The sequence below is a fragment of the Artemia sp. Qi Xiang Cuo genome, chromosome 6, assembly GCF_049724085.1.
Source record: "Artemia sp. Qi Xiang Cuo chromosome 6, ASM4972408v1, whole genome shotgun sequence".
NCBI lineage: Eukaryota > Metazoa > Arthropoda > Branchiopoda > Anostraca > Artemiidae > Artemia > Artemia sp. Qi Xiang Cuo.
Window position 1 is genome coordinate 65,856,840 of NC_142799.1, and position 18,299 is coordinate 65,875,138.

At 38.1% G+C, this 18,299-nt stretch overlaps 1 protein-coding gene across 3 annotated transcripts in view; it reads left to right on the forward strand.

Moving 5' to 3' along the window:
- Positions 1-18,299, forward strand: part of LOC148951521 (uncharacterized) — a 223,414-nt gene that overhangs the window by 25,929 nt on the left and 179,186 nt on the right. For all 3 annotated transcript variants that reach the window (XM_089090307.1, XM_089090308.1, XM_089090309.1), the window contains exon 2: positions 10,800-10,858. In XM_089090307.1, coding sequence (XP_088946433.1) covers positions 10,800-10,858 — 59 coding nt within the window. The remainder of the gene's footprint in view (positions 1-10,799; positions 10,859-18,299) is intronic.

Here is an 18,299-nt window from a genome sequence, read left to right on the forward strand (position 1 = left end):
TCAAGAAAATGTAACTGTGACAAGGTAAACCACAACCAAACACTACTGAAATATTCCAACTCTTGCACTTCAATTAATAAAATTAAAAATGAACTTTGAAAAATCAGTAAAATGTAACTGAGACAAGGTAAACCATAACCGAACACCAATGAAATATTCCAAATCTTGCATTTCAATGAAATAAATTGGAAATGAACTTTGAAAAATCAAGAAAATGTAACTGTGACACGGTAAACCACAGACGAACACAACTGAAATATTCCAACTCTTGCATTGAAACTAAATTAATTCGAAATAAACTTTGAAAAATCAAGAAAATGTAACTGTGACAAGGTAAACCACAACCAAACACTACTGAAATATTCCAACTCTTGCACTTCAACAAAACAAATTCTAAATGAGATTTGAAAAATAAATAACATGTAACTGTGACAAAGTAAACCATAACCAAACACAACTGAAATATTCCAACTCTTGCTTTTCAACGAAATAAATTCAAAATGAACTTTGAAAAATCAAGAAAATGTAACTGTGAGATGTTAAACCACTAACAAACACTATTTAAATATTACAACTCTTGAATTTAAACTAAATAAATTCAAATGAACTTTGAAAAAGCAAGAAAATTTAACTGTGACAATGTAATCAACAACCAAACACTACTGAAATTTTCCAACTCGTGAATTTAAATTAAATAAATTCAAATTAAATTTGAAAAATGAATAATATGTAACTTTGACAAGGTAAACCATAGGCAAACACTACTTAAATGGTCCAAATCTTGCAGTTCAGATAAAGAAATTCAAAATGAAATTTGAAAAATCAAGAAAATGTAACTTTGACAAGGTAAACCAAAACCATACACTACTGAAATATTCCAACTATTGCATTTCAACAAAATAAATTCAAAATGAACTTTGAAAAATCAAGAAAATGTAACTGTGACAAGGTAAACCACAACCTAACGCTACTTAAATATTCCAAGTCTTGCATTTCAACGAAATAAATTCAAAATGAACTTTTAAAAATCAAGAAAATGTAACTGTGACAAGGTAAACCACAACCAAACACTACTGAAATATTACAACTCATTCATTTCAACGAAAGAAATTCAAAATTAAATTTGAAAAATCGAGAAAATGTAATTGTGACAAGGTAAACCACAACCAAACATTTCTGAAATATTCCAACTCTTGCATTTCAACGAAAGAAATTAAAAATGAAATTTGAAAATATCATGGAAATGTAACTGTGACAACATAAACCACAAGCTGTGTGTGTCTCTGTGTGTATGTCTCTGTGTGTGTGTCTCTGTGTGTGTGTCTGTGTGCATGTGTCTCTATGTGTGTGTCTCTGTGTGTTTGTCTCTGTGTGTTTGTCTCTGTTTGTGTATGTGTGTGTGTGTCTCTGTGTATGTGTCTCTTTGGGTGAAACAGTTTGAGGCATTTTAGGCGATGATTTTAGAAAACAAAAGCAGAACTTTTAAAATCACAACAACTGAAGGTCAGTAAATAATTCCTTTGGGGGGCCCGGGGATGGCCTTTGGGGGGCGGGGGGGGCCTTGGGGGGCACCGGTGCTCCTTGGGGAGCGTGGAGGGCCTTTGGGGGGCCCAGAGAGGGCCTGGGGGAGTCTGGGTGACTGTTGGGGATCAGTAGCGTGTCTGTGGGACACCGTTGGGCCGGTGGGTGCTCGATGGGCCTGTGTGGACCGGAGGAGGACCTTTGGGACCCAGTTGGTCCTTTGGGAGCTCGATGGGCCTTTGGGGACCGGCGGAGGACCTGTGGGGCACAGGGAGGGCCTTTGGGTGCCTGGGGGTCTTTTTAGGACCGGTGGAGGGCCTTTGGGACCCCGTTGGTCTTTTGGGAGCTCGATGGGCCTTTGGGGACCGGAGGAGGACCTTTGGGGCACAGGGAGGGCCTTTGGGGCACATGGAGGGCCTTTGGGAGCCCTGTGGACCATTGCGGACTGGAGGAGGGCCTTTGGGACCCCGTTGGTCCTTTGGGAGCCCGGGGGACCTGTGGGGGCCGGGGGAGGGCCTTTGGGGCACAGGGAGGGCCTTTGGGGGTCCGGGGGGACAGTTGGGGGCCTGGGGGACATTTGGGGCCTGGGGATGGCCTTTGGGGGTCTGGGTGGGCCTTTGGGGGCGCCGGTGGCCCTTTGGGAGCTTGGGGGGCTTTAAGGACCAGGGGAGGGCCTTGGCGGCACCGGGAGGGCTTTTGGGGCCCAGGGAGGGCCTTTGGATGCCTGGGGGACATTTGGGGACCGGTGGAGGGCCTTTGGGACCCCATTGGTCCTTTGGGAGCTCGATTGGGCCTTTGGGGACCGGAGGAGGACCTTTGGGGTACAGGGAGGGCCTTTGGGGGTCCGGGGGGACAGTTGGGGGCCTGGGGGACATTTGGGGCCTGGGGATGGCCTTTGGGGGTCGGGGTGGGCCTTTGGGGGCGCCGGTGGAGGGCCTTTGGGAGCTTGGGGGGCTTTTGAGGATCGGGGGCTTCCTTCGGGGTTGGGGTAGGAGGATTGGAACCCTTTGGGTTGGGTTAGAGGACCTCACAACACTGGTCAAATGAAGCTTGTGTATTATAACGACCATACTCAAATTCTCTTCTAAAATCTCTTCAAAAATCTTCTTTTAAAATGTCTCCATCTGTTTCGCCGAAATAGTTCCATAGCCTGTGTAAAACGGTTTCGCCCAAATAATCTCTAAACGCAAATTCAACGTGTTCCTTTGTTATTGGCATCTCTGTGCTGACGCATTTCAAATTAATAGGAAACCTTCTCGCGCGCTAAAACAATTCATCGCTAAGATGTTTCTTGCCTAATTGTTTCCATGGCCTTTGGTTATTAATATCCTTTGGAGCATACCAGTAGAACTGTTCCCGAGGCAAAGACATTAATGACTTGGATCTATTCCTGGAGAATCGTTTCTAGGCGAAAATTTTTAAAGTCTGACAGATGATGTCATTGATTGATTGATCTTTCAAGAAATGGGAAATTAATTTGTTGTTTCTAAGGGGAATTAATGATTCACGATAGGTGAATTGAGGTCGACAGCACAGGTGTTCCAAATTCTGGGTTTTTGTTGTTTTAAGTGCACGCTCTCAGCGAATGTCAAGGTCGTTGTTGTTGTTGTGAAATTTAGGTCATTGCCCCCATTAACCACATGTTCCCCCTAATGAGTCCATGCCCATATTTGGAGCCCCGTCAGTATTCTATGCCCATAAATGGACCATAAACCACGTGGTTCGTACCGGTGCTGTAAGTGCACGCTCTCAGTGAATGTCAAGGTCGATGTTGTTGTTGTTGACACACTTTGATTACGCAATCAAGTTCTTTGAAATTCACTTCCCCCTCGAGTCCTAGATCAATAACATTGTTCCCGTTAGAATTCAATGCGCATGTGCAACCTTCGTCCCGGAGTTATTACACATAGAAACATCAAATAAATCGACCTTGGAAAAAGAGGTCATTGACCCCATTAACCACGTGTTCTCCCTAGGGACTCTATGCCCTTATTTGGACCATAAACCACGTGGTCCTGTCACGAGTCAATAAGGCCATTCTACTAGCAACATCAAAAATTAAAACAAACAGAAAATATTATCTATATGATTGGGTTCAAACCCTAGTCAATACCTCACTCTTTAAGCCAAACATTTTTTAGTACTTTCATAAGAGCTATTTATTCTAATTAACGGCCTTTGTGATTAAGGGGTTATTCTTAAAGAATTGGAACACAATTCAAACTTTAGCTTAAAGAGCAAGGTATTGACTAGGGGGCAAACCCGCTAATATACGTATTAAAAATATATTAATATAGAAGTTCGATGCGTAAGTTAATTCTTAAGTTACGTATATTTATTACTAATAAAAACGTTCGTAAATAAAATTAAACAAGTTTCGAGAAAGCCATTTAACCAAATAAAAGTAAAACTAATATGCAAATTTAGTTTTAGCTATTCATGTACGGTGAGCGAAAACCAAAACTTGAATTAATTCAAAAACATTTAAAAATCAAATTAAAAAACGAGTTTTTTAACCTGAAAGTAAGGAGCAATATTAAAACTTAAAACGAACAGAAATTATTCCGTATATGAAAGGGGCTGTCCCCTCCTCAGCGCCTCGCTCTGTACTCTAAAGTTAGACTTTCTCAGAACTCTATTTTTTTTAAACAATAAAAAACTTTAGCGTAAAGAGGGAGGCGCTGTGGAGGGGACAGCCCCTTTCGTATGCGGAATAATTTTGTTCATTTTAAGTTTTAATGTCGCTCCTTATTCTCAGTTAAAAAAACTTGTTTTTTTATTTAATCTTTCTAGAATCGATTTATTTACCTAGTAATTGAATATGTACGAGGCGTTTTTTTTTTTTATTAATGCTCGTTTCAACATAATTAAACAAAGAAAGATTATTTAAAAAAAGTAAATTTATTTTTAGGAAGTACATACTTTACTCTATTTTTCAATATAGTTACCAAGTTTTTTGAAACACTTATCATACCTCTCAACTAATAAGTAAAGTCTTTATAAGAACTTGCCACCAGCTCCAATAACCAATAGTCTGCTGTTTTTACGTCGTCGTCATCTTTTTAACGGTTGCCACTGAGATGGCAACCGGTCGAACTGGAGACGAAACGTGAGTTCGCATATCATTCCCAAATCGAGGCAACAGAACATGGAATGGAAACACAAACACTCTCCTGAAAATTTGAAGGCCGAACATCCTCTCTCTCAGCGAAAAATCTTAGATTCTGTGTTTGGGAATAGGCATAGTGTTTTATTAGTCAAATTCATCAAACGGAGAAACCACTATCAATGCAGAAGTATGCTGCTTAACCCTCAGAAAGCTCTGCAGAGTGATTAAGAAAACAAAATAAAAAAACTTGGCATGCTGTCAAAGGAAATTGTCCTTCTTCATGACAAAAAAAGACCTCACACTGCTGTTCAGACCTTTAATTTGTTGGACAATTTTGGTTGAGAAGTTTCGGACCGCACACAATACAGTTCTGATCTTGCGCCGAGTGATTGCCATCCATATCTCCACCTCAAGCAAAAGTATTAAATTTTTATTTCTGGCTTTAAATTTCAGTGTTTAATTTGAATTAACTTTTAAATTCCCTATTTTGTCAATTCTTAGGCAGTTTAAGGAGCCAGAATAAAAAATTCAAAACACTTAGCTAGAAATAAATTCTATCAGTTTCCTTTCAAGCTTTGACAATTTTGTAGTTATCATGTATAAAAATAAGCTTGTTTACATGGTGTGGGGCCAACATAGAATTTTAGCAGCAATAATCAGTCCTGCATTCCTGAAAATTCTTTCTGATGCAGTACTTGTTGCCGGCAACGATAGAACTTTTCTTGCCAAAGTTGCAATCCATGGCAGCTGAGTAAAGTATCTTTTCCAGAAGGCAATGGTTGGATTGATTGCTTCAACTGAGGCAGGACCTTTTGATCTCCTGTTATGGGCTGACAAGCCCAGATATAGATCTACTCATTATTTTCATCCTGTTCATCATTATTTTCATCCTGTTCTGCATTGTCATTCTGACACATTATTTGATCGAGCAGCCTCGTTTTTTTTTCATATATGATCATGAGAAGATTTAGAGTTGCTGCTCTTCTGAGAAAACCCAGTAGCCATAATTAACACAACTGATTGTTTAGCTGATCCACTGACAGCACCAGAGATTACAGCATCCTCTTCAGGCTTTTAGAGAGCCCTATCCTCTTCGTACAAAAGAATTTGTACTGCATTAAAATGCTCACCACAAGTTGAAGTGGAGGGGCCTGGAGCGTTGATTGGAAAAATTCGGCCCACCGGAGATGTGATAAAATACCTTATGTCAGCTGCCAGCACTAGAGGCTTAACCATTTTGAACAAGAATTCCCTTCTTGTCAGTAAACCCTCAAGAAGGTTTAGACGCTCATTAATTTCATTTATCTTGAATATTTCGAAGTCCAAAAGTGCAGGTGTCAGCATGAAGAATTCATCCCTTGGGAAGTGAAAGTCAAATTTTTTTTTCACATTTTCTTTCAGAAGCAAAATACAGGTTGGTCATTAGATTGCTCCTCAAGGTGACCTTTTAAGAGGCCCCGACAGAGCAGAACAACATTTAGGGTGGGAAGAAATTCTCCCTCAATAGCCTCAATTGTAGTAGAAAAATTTGGTAGTAAAGAGCAAAAGTCACGCATCAGTTCATATTCCTCATCATCTAGAACATGATCAGGTTTCTCAATTTTACACAAAACACTTGCCAGAGGGCCTTTGTATTGAATAATAATTTGCACCATACTATATGTTGTATTTCATCTAGTGGACAAACCCAGCTCTAGGGACCTGCATTGTTCATATCTTGATAACATAGGAGGCAGATCATCAACAACCTGCACAATGGGCAACTGGGCATTAGAATCAAGAACCTCACCAAAATCTTTTAAGGAATTCACTGTTATTTTAAATTTGAATTATTTCGAGAAGGCTGTTAGGAAGACAGAGAATTTTGCAAATAAATTTAGTTCTTACACTTTGTACATGCTTCCATGTACATATGTATAAAAACATTTTGGGTGGCGGAGGGGGGGGGGGTTGTTATTTAAATAAGTTTTCCAACCTGCTTTCAGGCATTTGTAGAATAGCTGCCTTTTTTGCATATGGTAAAACGTTTATAAATAAGGTATTTTAGGAATATCATGGCAAGTCGAAATTCATTTTAATTAGAAAATATTATATTGTAGCAAAGAGGACAGACACAAATGAATGATAATCTAAAGTCCATAATTGACGAGTAGATTCAAAAACATTTTTAGAAGATCCAAAATTTTGCGTGTACCGTTAGATAGTAGATTTTGCATTATATTTGCCCCTTTTAATAATCTCAGAAAATAATCCGGCACTTAAAATTCCAGCGGCGTTGGCGCGCTGAAGCCTTTTCAGCGGCGGCACGCTATAGGATTTTCGGCAGCGCACCATCGGTTTTCGGTGCAGCTTCGGGAACTCTCATAGCGTGCGTATCCATCCATTGTGCGTCGTAGTGTGTGGAGCAAATATTTGGTGATATGGAAAAAGCTTCAACTGATTTTTGCATTATCAGTTATAGTGAATATCTTCCAGAAGGCCAAACATACAGAAAATGAGTCCCCGCGACAGCACTGCGAAGACTGGCGAAGTGAAAACGGCTGGAGAAAAGTTTCTAATTTGTGAACCCAAGGAATTAGAATCAAACAATACACGTGTAAGTGCTGATGAGGCATTTATAGACCAAATACCACGCTCAACCCTAAATTGCTTGGGAATAGTTTATAAATTGTCCTTCAAATCATCAATAGCTTATAATTCAAAATGATTTGCTTAGCATGGTTTAGGAAATAGTAATTTGGCGGAGGGAAGTATTTGAAATAAATGTACCTTTCTTTTGGACGGGGCAAGATCTTCTGTGGAAAAGATGAACCCCAGAATCAACACCATCTGCATAATCAGAAGAGTAAAAAAAACAAAGCCACCATTTCTTAAGGTGCAGATCACTCACTTCGTAAATACCAAGAAACGTTTTTGGTTTGGGATGACTTACATTTTTTCTAACAGAACAACAAGAATCAATACAATTTTCCGGTACATGAAAATAAAGGCAATTATCAAGCCCCTATTTAAAGTTGGTTTCAATCCACAATCTTAAAGCATTTGCTTCGCTCATTTGCATGAATAAAAAGAAGAAAGCGAAACAGACTTTTGATCACCTGCAACACATAATTCTCTGGTTAGCCAGTGTATTATTTTGTACTTAACTCTTTTGTAAATCCTTTCTATCAAATAGTTACTCTTTTATACGTAATTAAGAGGGTAGAAAATGAAAGGGAAAGACTAAAAGTTTTTCTCAAAATTGTTCCTATAAAAAGTGATTAATCAATAAGTGTTGTTTCTTTACTCCTGACATTTTTTTTTTTAAAGAAAATTTTGCACAGACACAAGACAAAACAAGTCTTCTAGCTGATATTTTTTTACATGGACCCCCCAATATTCCACATCCTCTTGTCAAAACTGCCAAATATTTCACCTCGGACGACTTCATTAGTTTAAAACGCCCTTCTAGAATCAATTTCATGTTTGGCAGTCCGCTGACCAGTTTTAACACTTACGAATCACTCGTATTGATTCTTTGGGGCTTGATGGTACTCCTTACAAGCTTCTTTAATTTTTTTTTTAATTTACTTGAATAATTCATTGGGTACAGTGTATTCCACACATACCTCTATCATAATTTGTTTGTTATATATGGGGGTCGGCATCATAAAGACCTCTTCATCAGCCTGTTCAATAATTGTATGTGTCATACTTATCAAGGCAACTTGGAAGTAGGTCAGAAGATATAATATAAATTGGTTTATTTCCGTAAACCAAACTAATCCAATTAAAAAATAAATTTCTTCACTTCGCATAGGTCAAGACAATAATTTGAGTTTAACTGCAATCTAAAAGCACAATAGAGAAATCAAGTACCTCTGCCCTAATGAAGCCTTTCAGAAATGACAAGTAATAGATTGATACCTGTGTTCCTCCAACTGAAATTCCTTAACGATAATTTTTACCTTTAGAAAGACAAGGACAGTAAAGTAAAAATAAGTGTTTTTTGAACGAGTACTCGTTCTCCGACCAAAGTTTACTTCTTTATGTCTAGACAAATCAAAGAAATTAACATCACTGAGCTAAGATCTGAAGAACTGAGACTTCCTAAAGGATTTGCGAGCACATTCAGTCTGCAGCCTTGAATTGGAGTTCATAAGCAATGAAGATAACAGTCAAATGAAGGAGTTATGGAAAAAAGGATTTTGAGGTCGAGAAAACGAGGGGTGTACTTTCTGTAAAATATTTTAAAAAAGGATAAGACGCTTCTATTGGAAAAAAATTCAAAGGCTTAAATAAAGATGTAGTAGATTGTTTGCTAATATTAACCATTATTGTTTTTAATTATATACATTATATAAAACAAAAGGGGTGTACTTTCTTTAAGCAATGTTCAAACATAAAATGACCATACGTATAAAAACAAATATATCTTAAAAGTTTAGATAAATATATGATAGATTAATTGCCAATACTAGCCGTTATCGTGTTCAATTTTACATGGCAAAAAAAAAAGATAAAACATTCTTCGGAAAAATATGCGTTTGACTAAAAGAGTGAATAATGAAAAAAGAAAAGAGTATTTTTACGCTTTAAAACGACTAAGGCAGTTAAAAACAAAAACCCTGAAACCTTGTTTGACAACGCTGACAAAGTCCTAAAGGATCTTTGGCATCACAGCTCAATGTTGTACCAAATATTTCAGAATGAACAGCAGGTTGTGTATGGACTTATCGCGGTCGTCATAATCGACTCAAAAAGTTAAAACTGAGTCAAGGAAATATACATTATCTGGCTGAAAGAACCCATCACGAGCGTGATATCATTTTCTTAGCCCTCATTAGCTTGCTAATCAAATCACAAGCTTTCTTAAGTCTATGGTACCAAGATAGATTAAACTATGACCATTTTTAAACTTACTCGTAAAGGCTATGATATATATGTCTTCAGTCGTAAATGGTTCTTGTAAAGATGGGCTTGCGGCTTGTTTGAGCCGCAATTGTTTTAGAATTTTTACTTAGAGAACTTTTTAATAGGTCCAAAAGAGGGTCTCTGGACTCTACAATACGCCCTTCTTTTCCCTACTATTCTTTTAGAGAAAGATAGACATGGTGCACCTATTTTGACTTAGAATCATAGAAATTTCTCTATTTGCATGATTGAAGGATCATACTGGACTTATGACCTCCCCCTACCTACCCACCTTGATTGAACTAGAATCATGTTCGGATTTTCCATCGATGGGGTTTTGTGATCTTTAAAAACTGAACTCACGAAAAGATTTTTTACCAAGATGATTAGAATGTTAAAGTGTGCCTCTGGGACCTCTGACAACGTCTCCTCTCCTATCAGCTTTTAATAGAAAGGCAGGCATGAGACAAACTTTTGAAGCCAGAATCTAATGAGGGTTTTAAAACTGTAGGCCAGACCCAGGATACAGGACCACAGGACCCAAAGTGGTCCTGTGGGCCAATCCAATCCCACTTTTAATGAAAACCCTTAAGTTTTCAGGCAAATGGCGGGGGGAATTTTTCTTATTAATCGATCAAGTTTAAAGAAAAGTATCTTAGGTCAATATAAATAATAATGGTAATTTCCAGATGCATAAGCCCCTTCTCCATTCTTTGCTTGATAGTGTCCAGATCTGTCATAAAACTTATTTTTTCAGGGACAGAGATAACATATTTACAGAGACGCACATAACTTCCAAGCCCCATCTACCCTCCATCCACAAAATACCTACTACGTAGTTACAATAGGTAAGAAATAAAATAGTTGCTTATGTCGAATTTCAAACAGAAGGCATATAAAAAAAACCTTTAGAGGAAAAAAACAATATGTGCTACTTAATTATCCATTTCCTCCACAGTAGCTCTAAAAAATTCGCACTGACAAAAAAAAACAATAAAAAAAAACAAAAAAATATTAAACTTAATTGTGGGGAACATAAAGAACTTTAAAATCTTAACTACTTTTACCACGAAATTCTCAGGTAAATGTGACGTAGATAAAACCACCAAGCCTTTATCGAGTTTAAACGTAATAGAAACTGCAATTAAGTCGTGCAAACAATTTTTTGTCTGGGCGATAAATTTAAAAGTTTTATTTGCAATATATAAGACGAGTTTCAAATATTAACTACAGGTGGGCTTTACATTTTTATTTATTGAGACACGTTTCTTTTCAGCTCCACCGATCACAACGACAATTCTGACCACCACGACAACTAGAACTACTTCAACTGTGGTAAGAGCTAATTTTATATTCTACCGAGGCCTGTCTTTATTAATGGTTAAATTTAAGTTTTTCATCGAAACAAATTCGAAAGCTTTTTTTTTAGTCATTAGTCAGTGTTTGAAGTGTGTAGAATATAGATGGAACAAGCAAAAGAGAAAGAGAGAGAGAGGGGGGGGGATAAATAAAAGTTGAGAGGGAGAAAGTGAGAGAGCGAAATAAATGACAACTAGAACAAATATAAACAATAGGAACAGTATTAAAAACAAGAAGTTGTCGAAATCCTTTCCTCAGGGTGCCTCGATAATATGACCGGACTTAATAATAGAATCGGATTTATAGATTATACATAGGGTATTGCATAATCATGTACTCTTTTCATTGTAAAACGGCCGGTAGTACTACTTTAAATGGAAAAGACCACATTTGCCTGCTTTTGCCAACTATAATTTGACAAGCCCCTATTCCCAGTTCATTTTCTTTGATCTTCCAAACCCTACGACGCCCAATCTCCTTAATCTTTCTTCTTAATTGAGTCTTATGTATAGAATATATACATAAAGAAAATCCTGCCTTTTTGTAACGGAGCTTTTAAAAATATTACTACTCTCACTGTCTCTCTCTCTCTATTTTCCTCTCTTTCTCTCTCTCTCTCTCTAATCTCTTGCTTTTGCACGAGAAAAGAGGTCCTGATGTCTTGTTTTTTTTCCTATTTACTATTCTTTTTTTTACGTTTTTACTATATCGTGCTAAGTCACATTTTAATTCTTGCGTGGTAACTAGGCAATTTACACACTTCATTATTCACTGTCTGATTTTATTGTTGGCTAAGAAATTTACAATTTTAAGTGACATTTTGGCAATTTCGGCTCTCCAATCCCAAAATAATGTATCTGCAGTTTTCAAAATTTTACAGGAGAGTCTTGACAATTTTGCGTGAAAGCTACCGCGCTTCTGAAAAAGTGTAAATAAATGCTACATCCCGATCGGTTTTTCATGCTGATTCACGTAGAGCTATTTTAGTGGAGTAAAAATACGGTTTGCCGTTGGTGAAATTGCAACAAAATTTTTTTCTACACCCAAATGTTATAAAAAAATCAGCTGAATTACACAAAAAAAACCCACCAAAATCCCTCTTGCACAAGTGTCCCAAATTTGCCCTTGAAGAGGGAAAAAAAGGGGGGGGGAATTGATTTTTGTGTTTATAAATCACAAAAGTCGTTTGCTATCAAATGAAGCATGACGAATCCAAATACGACGTCAGAAATCCAGTTTTCTGTATCAGGGTATCAGTTTTCACCTTCATGGAATAGGAGGAGGGGTTGGTTAAAGTACGCAGATCATTATTTGACGGATTCTTGCGACTAAAGGATAATGTTGTATATAAACAAGTAGTGCATGGCCAAATATGAGGTCAAAAAGCAATTTTTTCTACTATTTCCTTGATTTCCACCTCTGAGGGCCCTGTAATATGAAGTGTTGGTAAGTATAACTTCTTGAAAAACAATACTTTAATCGAGATCAAAACTTCAGATCAATCAGTTATAAAAGGAATGTTTAGAACTCAGGTAAATTAATCACAAAAACATTTTGATTTTAAAGCACAACCTAAAGCTAATTCTTTTTCCTACTCGTCTTCGTTATCGTCCTAATCCTGTCTTCCTGCAGCGTTAGCACATAACGCCCCTTTACACTCCCCGCAGGCAAAGCTGCAGGTTAAACCTTTCCGGCAGCAGCTGCATCTGAGAGACTTGAATCCGCTGGTGCACTGGCATCGAACCTTCTTCAGCAGATTTTTTGGTGCCGGTGAAGCGTCTGTCATAATGGGAAGATACATTTTCCATGATGAAGAGAGGTGCCAACCCCGTTCTTCGGGTTTTAGCGAATTGGACCTGTCTTGCCACTTCATTATTTGCAAATAGAACCTGTAAAAGGGGGAACTTAGCGGCAGCTAAAGTTGGCTGAAGCCACACAGCCTGAACAAAAGCATTTTAACTTGCAACCCACATAGTAAATAACCACACCCGGACATCCTTCATGGTCTTCTCATTATTTTTCCTTTTCTATATGCGAAGCAAAGCTTTCTCTCCAGCTTCGGTGATTTTCTGGTGGTTAGATCCTGGTGTCATGAAGGTCTTGAACGCATTCTTAAAAATACCATCTTTAAGTGACAAGGAAACCACTGCTGATTTTCCAATGCCGTGAAGTCTAGATGCTGTATCGCAGCCAGACATTGCGTTGCAAATGAGTAGATTTTCTAGTGCTTTGGTTCTCAGTTTGCTTGTGATATTTTTTATGTCATACACTTGTCGGTTATTTTCATTCGTATCTGTCTGCATAAAGATATCACATGCATCAAGCTTGGCATGGTACAGCAGAAGGACTAATAGGTCGCTATTATTCCAAATCAAAGTGGTCGACAAAGTTACAGAACAACTGACTGCAGTTTGTACAACTAAGATGCTGGCATCATCCTGAGCATATAGAATTTGACATCCTGAGTTCACCAGCCTCTCAGTTAGCAGGTCAATGAAGCGTTGTTTATTTTTGGGAATTCTCAAAAAATTTCTCCTTGCTTTTGACGATCCTCATATTAGAAGAGAATTCAATCGTTCGACGCGACTAACCTTTGGTTCTCTTCAGCTGTGTGCAATTTTTTGCCGTTGGTTTATCAGTGTAAGAGTCAAAACTACCACTGCCTGGCCAAAATGCCTTTTGACATAATCTACGTAAGAATCGGCCACCTTAGAGTATGTAGATCTGGCAGTCCACGGTATTTTGTGGACTAGCCAGTCACCATCCAAAACTCTCTGGGAGTTTGGCAAGGTCACTGGACCAACGATCCCCTGAATTTTCATCAGTGCATCTGTCAGAGATGCTTTGTCGGCTGTCCTCATCCCCTTGAACGAACTAAAGAGCGATGTTGGAGGAGTACAGAACTCGAACGACAGAACCTCGTTCAGGTCAGAACCACTGGTCCTAGCCACTGCGGCTATACGTTGGAGGATTAGAGCTTGTTCGACGATTTTTCTCTCGCTATCTATCACCACCGATGACCTCTGAGCCATAGTTACAGCTTTCTCCTCTCTCCTGAAAACATATTTGTCAATTTCTTTTGCTTCCATGTCCTTCAAGATCTTTTCTCCCACAGATTTGGCATCGTCTACGTTTACAGATGATGAAGCCTGGACACCAGTAACCACATTCAACAGATTTGGATCCAACCTGGAGGGTTCTAGGGGCTCAATGTATCGAACTATCTTTTCTATGTCCACCAGATCTCTAGTTTTCCTAGAAGATATCGCTTCAGCGTGATTTTCAATAGTCAACACCACAAGGCCAGTCAGGTTCTGCATATTAACGAGAACCAGAGTAGGCAAGGCAGATGCCCAAATTGTCTGCTGCAATTCAGTCATGCCTCTACCTCTCGCAGACCATCCCTTGTTTTCATATTTATCATTAACGTTTGTTTAATCACCAAATCAAGAAAAAGTGCCACTCAGTAGTTGTCAGTTCTCCGGATGAACAGGTATTCTTGTAACGTTGTGTACTGCTCTGGGTTGTCTTTCCTCAATTGAAAAATTGACTGCACGAACAGCCAAGTAGACTTCGTGTAAAGATTGTGGCCGGAAGCATCAAAGTAAGGAGGCATTTATAACAAAGACTGTAGATAAATTTCAAAATTTCAACTTCGTCCAGTTCTCAGGTTCTTTCTCAAGACTCCAAGCAGGTCCGGGTACTGAAATCAAAGACAGGCAGTTCCAGACACGGATAATCATTCTTTTACACTATGAAATATTTCATGGATAAGCTCTGCAGCTTCCAACACCTGCACCTCGTCAATGGCATCTCCCTCAAGGAGTGACTCGCATGCCCGTTTTGCCTTTCCAAATGTTTCCAGTAGTATGTCATTGCCATCAAAAACTCCGCTATACAGTTATGATGATAAAAGGTTTGAATAAAGGGCTATCTCCAACAGACCATGTCGTCACACATCACGAGAGACAGATTTGCCTTGTAACATACTTGGCCCAGTGTTAGGTGCGTATACTTAACTTATGATTTCCAGAAGTTCCGAGTCAGCCACAAGGAAGCCAATGGCTCTTAGGAAACTCATGCGGGTGTGAAATCCACCTAGGACAGCAATAGCATTTCTTAAAGAACTTGTGGCAGGCTCTGCATCGACAATGCACTTTGCCTTCCAGTAAAGCGGTTGGTCAAAGGTAATGACTAGAGTTTTTCCAGCTCGATTAGCGAGTTCTTTAGAGTGCCTAAGTGCAGTTTAAACACAGGAGATATCGCTTAGGTTGTGGCTATTCATTGGCAAAAAACGAATATTTAACTTTCCTGGATGAGGCAGCTTTTGGTGTATTGACCACAAAAATGTCGACCAGCTCATGTATTTTGTGAAAAATCCAGAGGTGCACCAGAGTATTTTTACCATTCATTCATTGTCATGAGTTTCACTACTGTTTGTCAAGCAAACAAAAGTCCTTGGTTGCGACGTGGCGATTGCCGACAAGCCCTCAAGCATAATTTGCCTCTCTTACATCCTAAAAATCAAAATCATAAATTTCATAAATTCTGGTAAAAATAAAACCCCAGAAGCGAAAATTGTCGTAACCGACCAGAGGATTAGCCTGGGGACTTTTGTCGTAACTTTATAGCCACCATCACATACATCTGAGAAAAAAGAGAATAAAGAATTGTTCATTCGAATTCATGTCAAGGAAAATGCTGGCATTTGCTGAAGCACTCAGCTGCTTTGAATCTCTGCGGCTAGTAGTTGATCTTGGCATTTTGTAAACTAAAGTTCTGAAGTATAGGGGATTTTTCAGTAATTTGGTTTACAGAATAATCTAAAAGATAGTCAGAAAGTATTCAGAGTACACCCGTAGAGAGAGAAAAGGTTAAGCTGTAAATTGGTGCTTAGCGTTCTATTGTATTTTTAGCACAATCCAATAAGTTTGAGAAATACAAGGAAGACTCTGCGAAAGATGTATTTGATGGTTGCTTTATACTTGCCTCCCTGTAAAGAGGGATCCCTTGTATAGTTATGTATAAAAACTTATCTTTATAACGCAAAACAGCATAACACAACCTTAAAAAACAGCATCACTTTTATAACATAAAAATACACCTAAGCGTGTAAATATAGCTTGAACAAAAATTTGGAATGAATGGCTCTTTAGTTTCTGCTCTATCACCTTGAATATGATCTAGAGCTTAGAATAATCTCGATCTTTCCAGTACAAAAGGAATTACATGACTTTTTGCAATTCAGATTGTCATTAGAGCTTGAATTAGTAACTGCTCTATCAACAAGGAAATAATCTAGAACTTAGAATAATTTCAATCTTTAGTGTACAAAAGGTTGACTTGGAATATTTTCAATCTGCCCAGACAAGTCAGAATTGACTCAAATCCGTTAATCCTGGCTTGAATCAGTTGCAGTCACAGTCATAATTTTTCATAGTCATGAATAGTCGTAACTGCGAGCATTGACAGCCTTCAATGGTCACTGTCATAAGTAGTCTCGGTCGCAAGTAGTCAGAGTCGCGGTTGTAAATAGTCGTTGGTGTGTCTTCATATCAACGGGCTTCCGTAGAGCACACTGAAGAATAGTACTGTGTAGTAAGACCTAAAACAGTTGTAGGTTGTGGAGCAAACGAAATAGATGTCGTTCTTATGGTTGAAAGATCTCAACCTGTCCTGACAGTTTCTGAGACTACTACTCAGCCAGATTTGTGTGTGCCACACAACCGAAATTCAATCATGAGCTTCGTTATACAGGACGTACATCATAGGTGCCCTAGAGTACTTAGAGTAACAATTTTATTGTGTGATGCAGGTCACTCGGACATGCAGAAATTATATACAGTCCATTGAAAGAAGTCTCTAGCATTCCGAGGTACACTGACTACTGGACTTGGTGAGGCAGCTCAAAAAAGTTGGCAGAAATCACCTGTACATCATTATCCAAATGAACAAAGAGCTGGATTTCTAGCAAACCTCCAATATCTACGAATGTTGTTATGCTCTATTTTATAAAGTTAAACAACTTCAATTTGAATATGACAACTCCATGAGAGTCAGTCACAAACTTGCGTTTTACAAGCTTCCGGAAGAGTAGGTTACAAACATCAGTCTCTGAAATAACTATTTTTGTGGAGGCTAAACTTATAGCAAGGAAAGACACTTGTTCAAAGGTGTTGAATCTCAAACCGATTCCTATTAAAAACAAAATAAATAATAAAAAATAAATAAAGATGTACATCAGTCTGCTGGTTCATGTCTCCTCTAAATGTGGAATATTACAAGTACGTTTTTGCAAGTATAGATCAAGACAGCAGCCAAGCACCTACTGCAGCAGTGACAGGATACGCAGAAAAGAAGCTGCAACTCCCCTTCCAAAAAAAGCGATTTTTTTTTTACCAAGTATTCGAAATTTCTGGAGTTGGTCTATAGTAATTTTCGATTAAGATTCGGTCTAAATGATCCAAGAAGTGCAAAAAAGGCAAAAACGGCGCGTTTGAGCCCTAAGAACATCTTGGCTATTGCTGAGAAAACCTTGGCAAAAAATGTCGTAACAAAGTTAAAAAAAAACCCAAGCGACAAGAACCCAAGTCTTAGCAGCAAAAAGGATAAGAGAAATTGTCATATTCGTTTTTGGTTTGAATTTTTGGCCTAATAAATTTATCCAACAGTACCACAATCCTACCAAAAGGTCTTTTTCGATCAACCATACATTCAGCTCCACAGAAACCGATTTTTCCAATTGCATTTTTCTCGGAATTTAAAAAAGTGCAGATATGACCATATTGCTGTCATAAGAATATTCATCACTTTGGCATTATGGTATTCAGTCTCTAACGAACTATTCATATTATTATGATATTTTTTGCCCCATATCGTTCTATCATTCTCATATTTTAATTGGCCACGCTTTCATCTGGGGAGAGGGCAATTTTACAAGGGCCCAATAATTGACTAAATGGACAAATGTATTTAAAAATGTGTTTAATAGGGAAAAAAATAAATAAGGGTGATAAAAAAAAACTTAGAGGGAAGGGGTTAAATTCTTCCCCGCACCCTCTCTGGATCCATCCCTGGCCTGTTATCTTCTTTTGGACAGTCTGTATCTGCTCTTTGAAACATATTCTTTTGTTAATATTAACAGCATAAATAGAAAAGTGTTTTTATTCTACACTCTCTTATAAAATAATTTCTAAGTTTAATTTCATTAATTAGATAATTTTCTGTGGAAAAACTATTGAAAATCAATCATTATTTTGTTTTGTTATGACAACACTCCCTATCCGGATATTTATTTTAAAAGCAAAGACGTTGTCAGACTATATTTACAAAACATATTAAGTGAGTATTATTATATACTAAATGAGTATTTCTATAACATCACGCACACGCGTGTATGTTTTATCAGTTTTAGAAT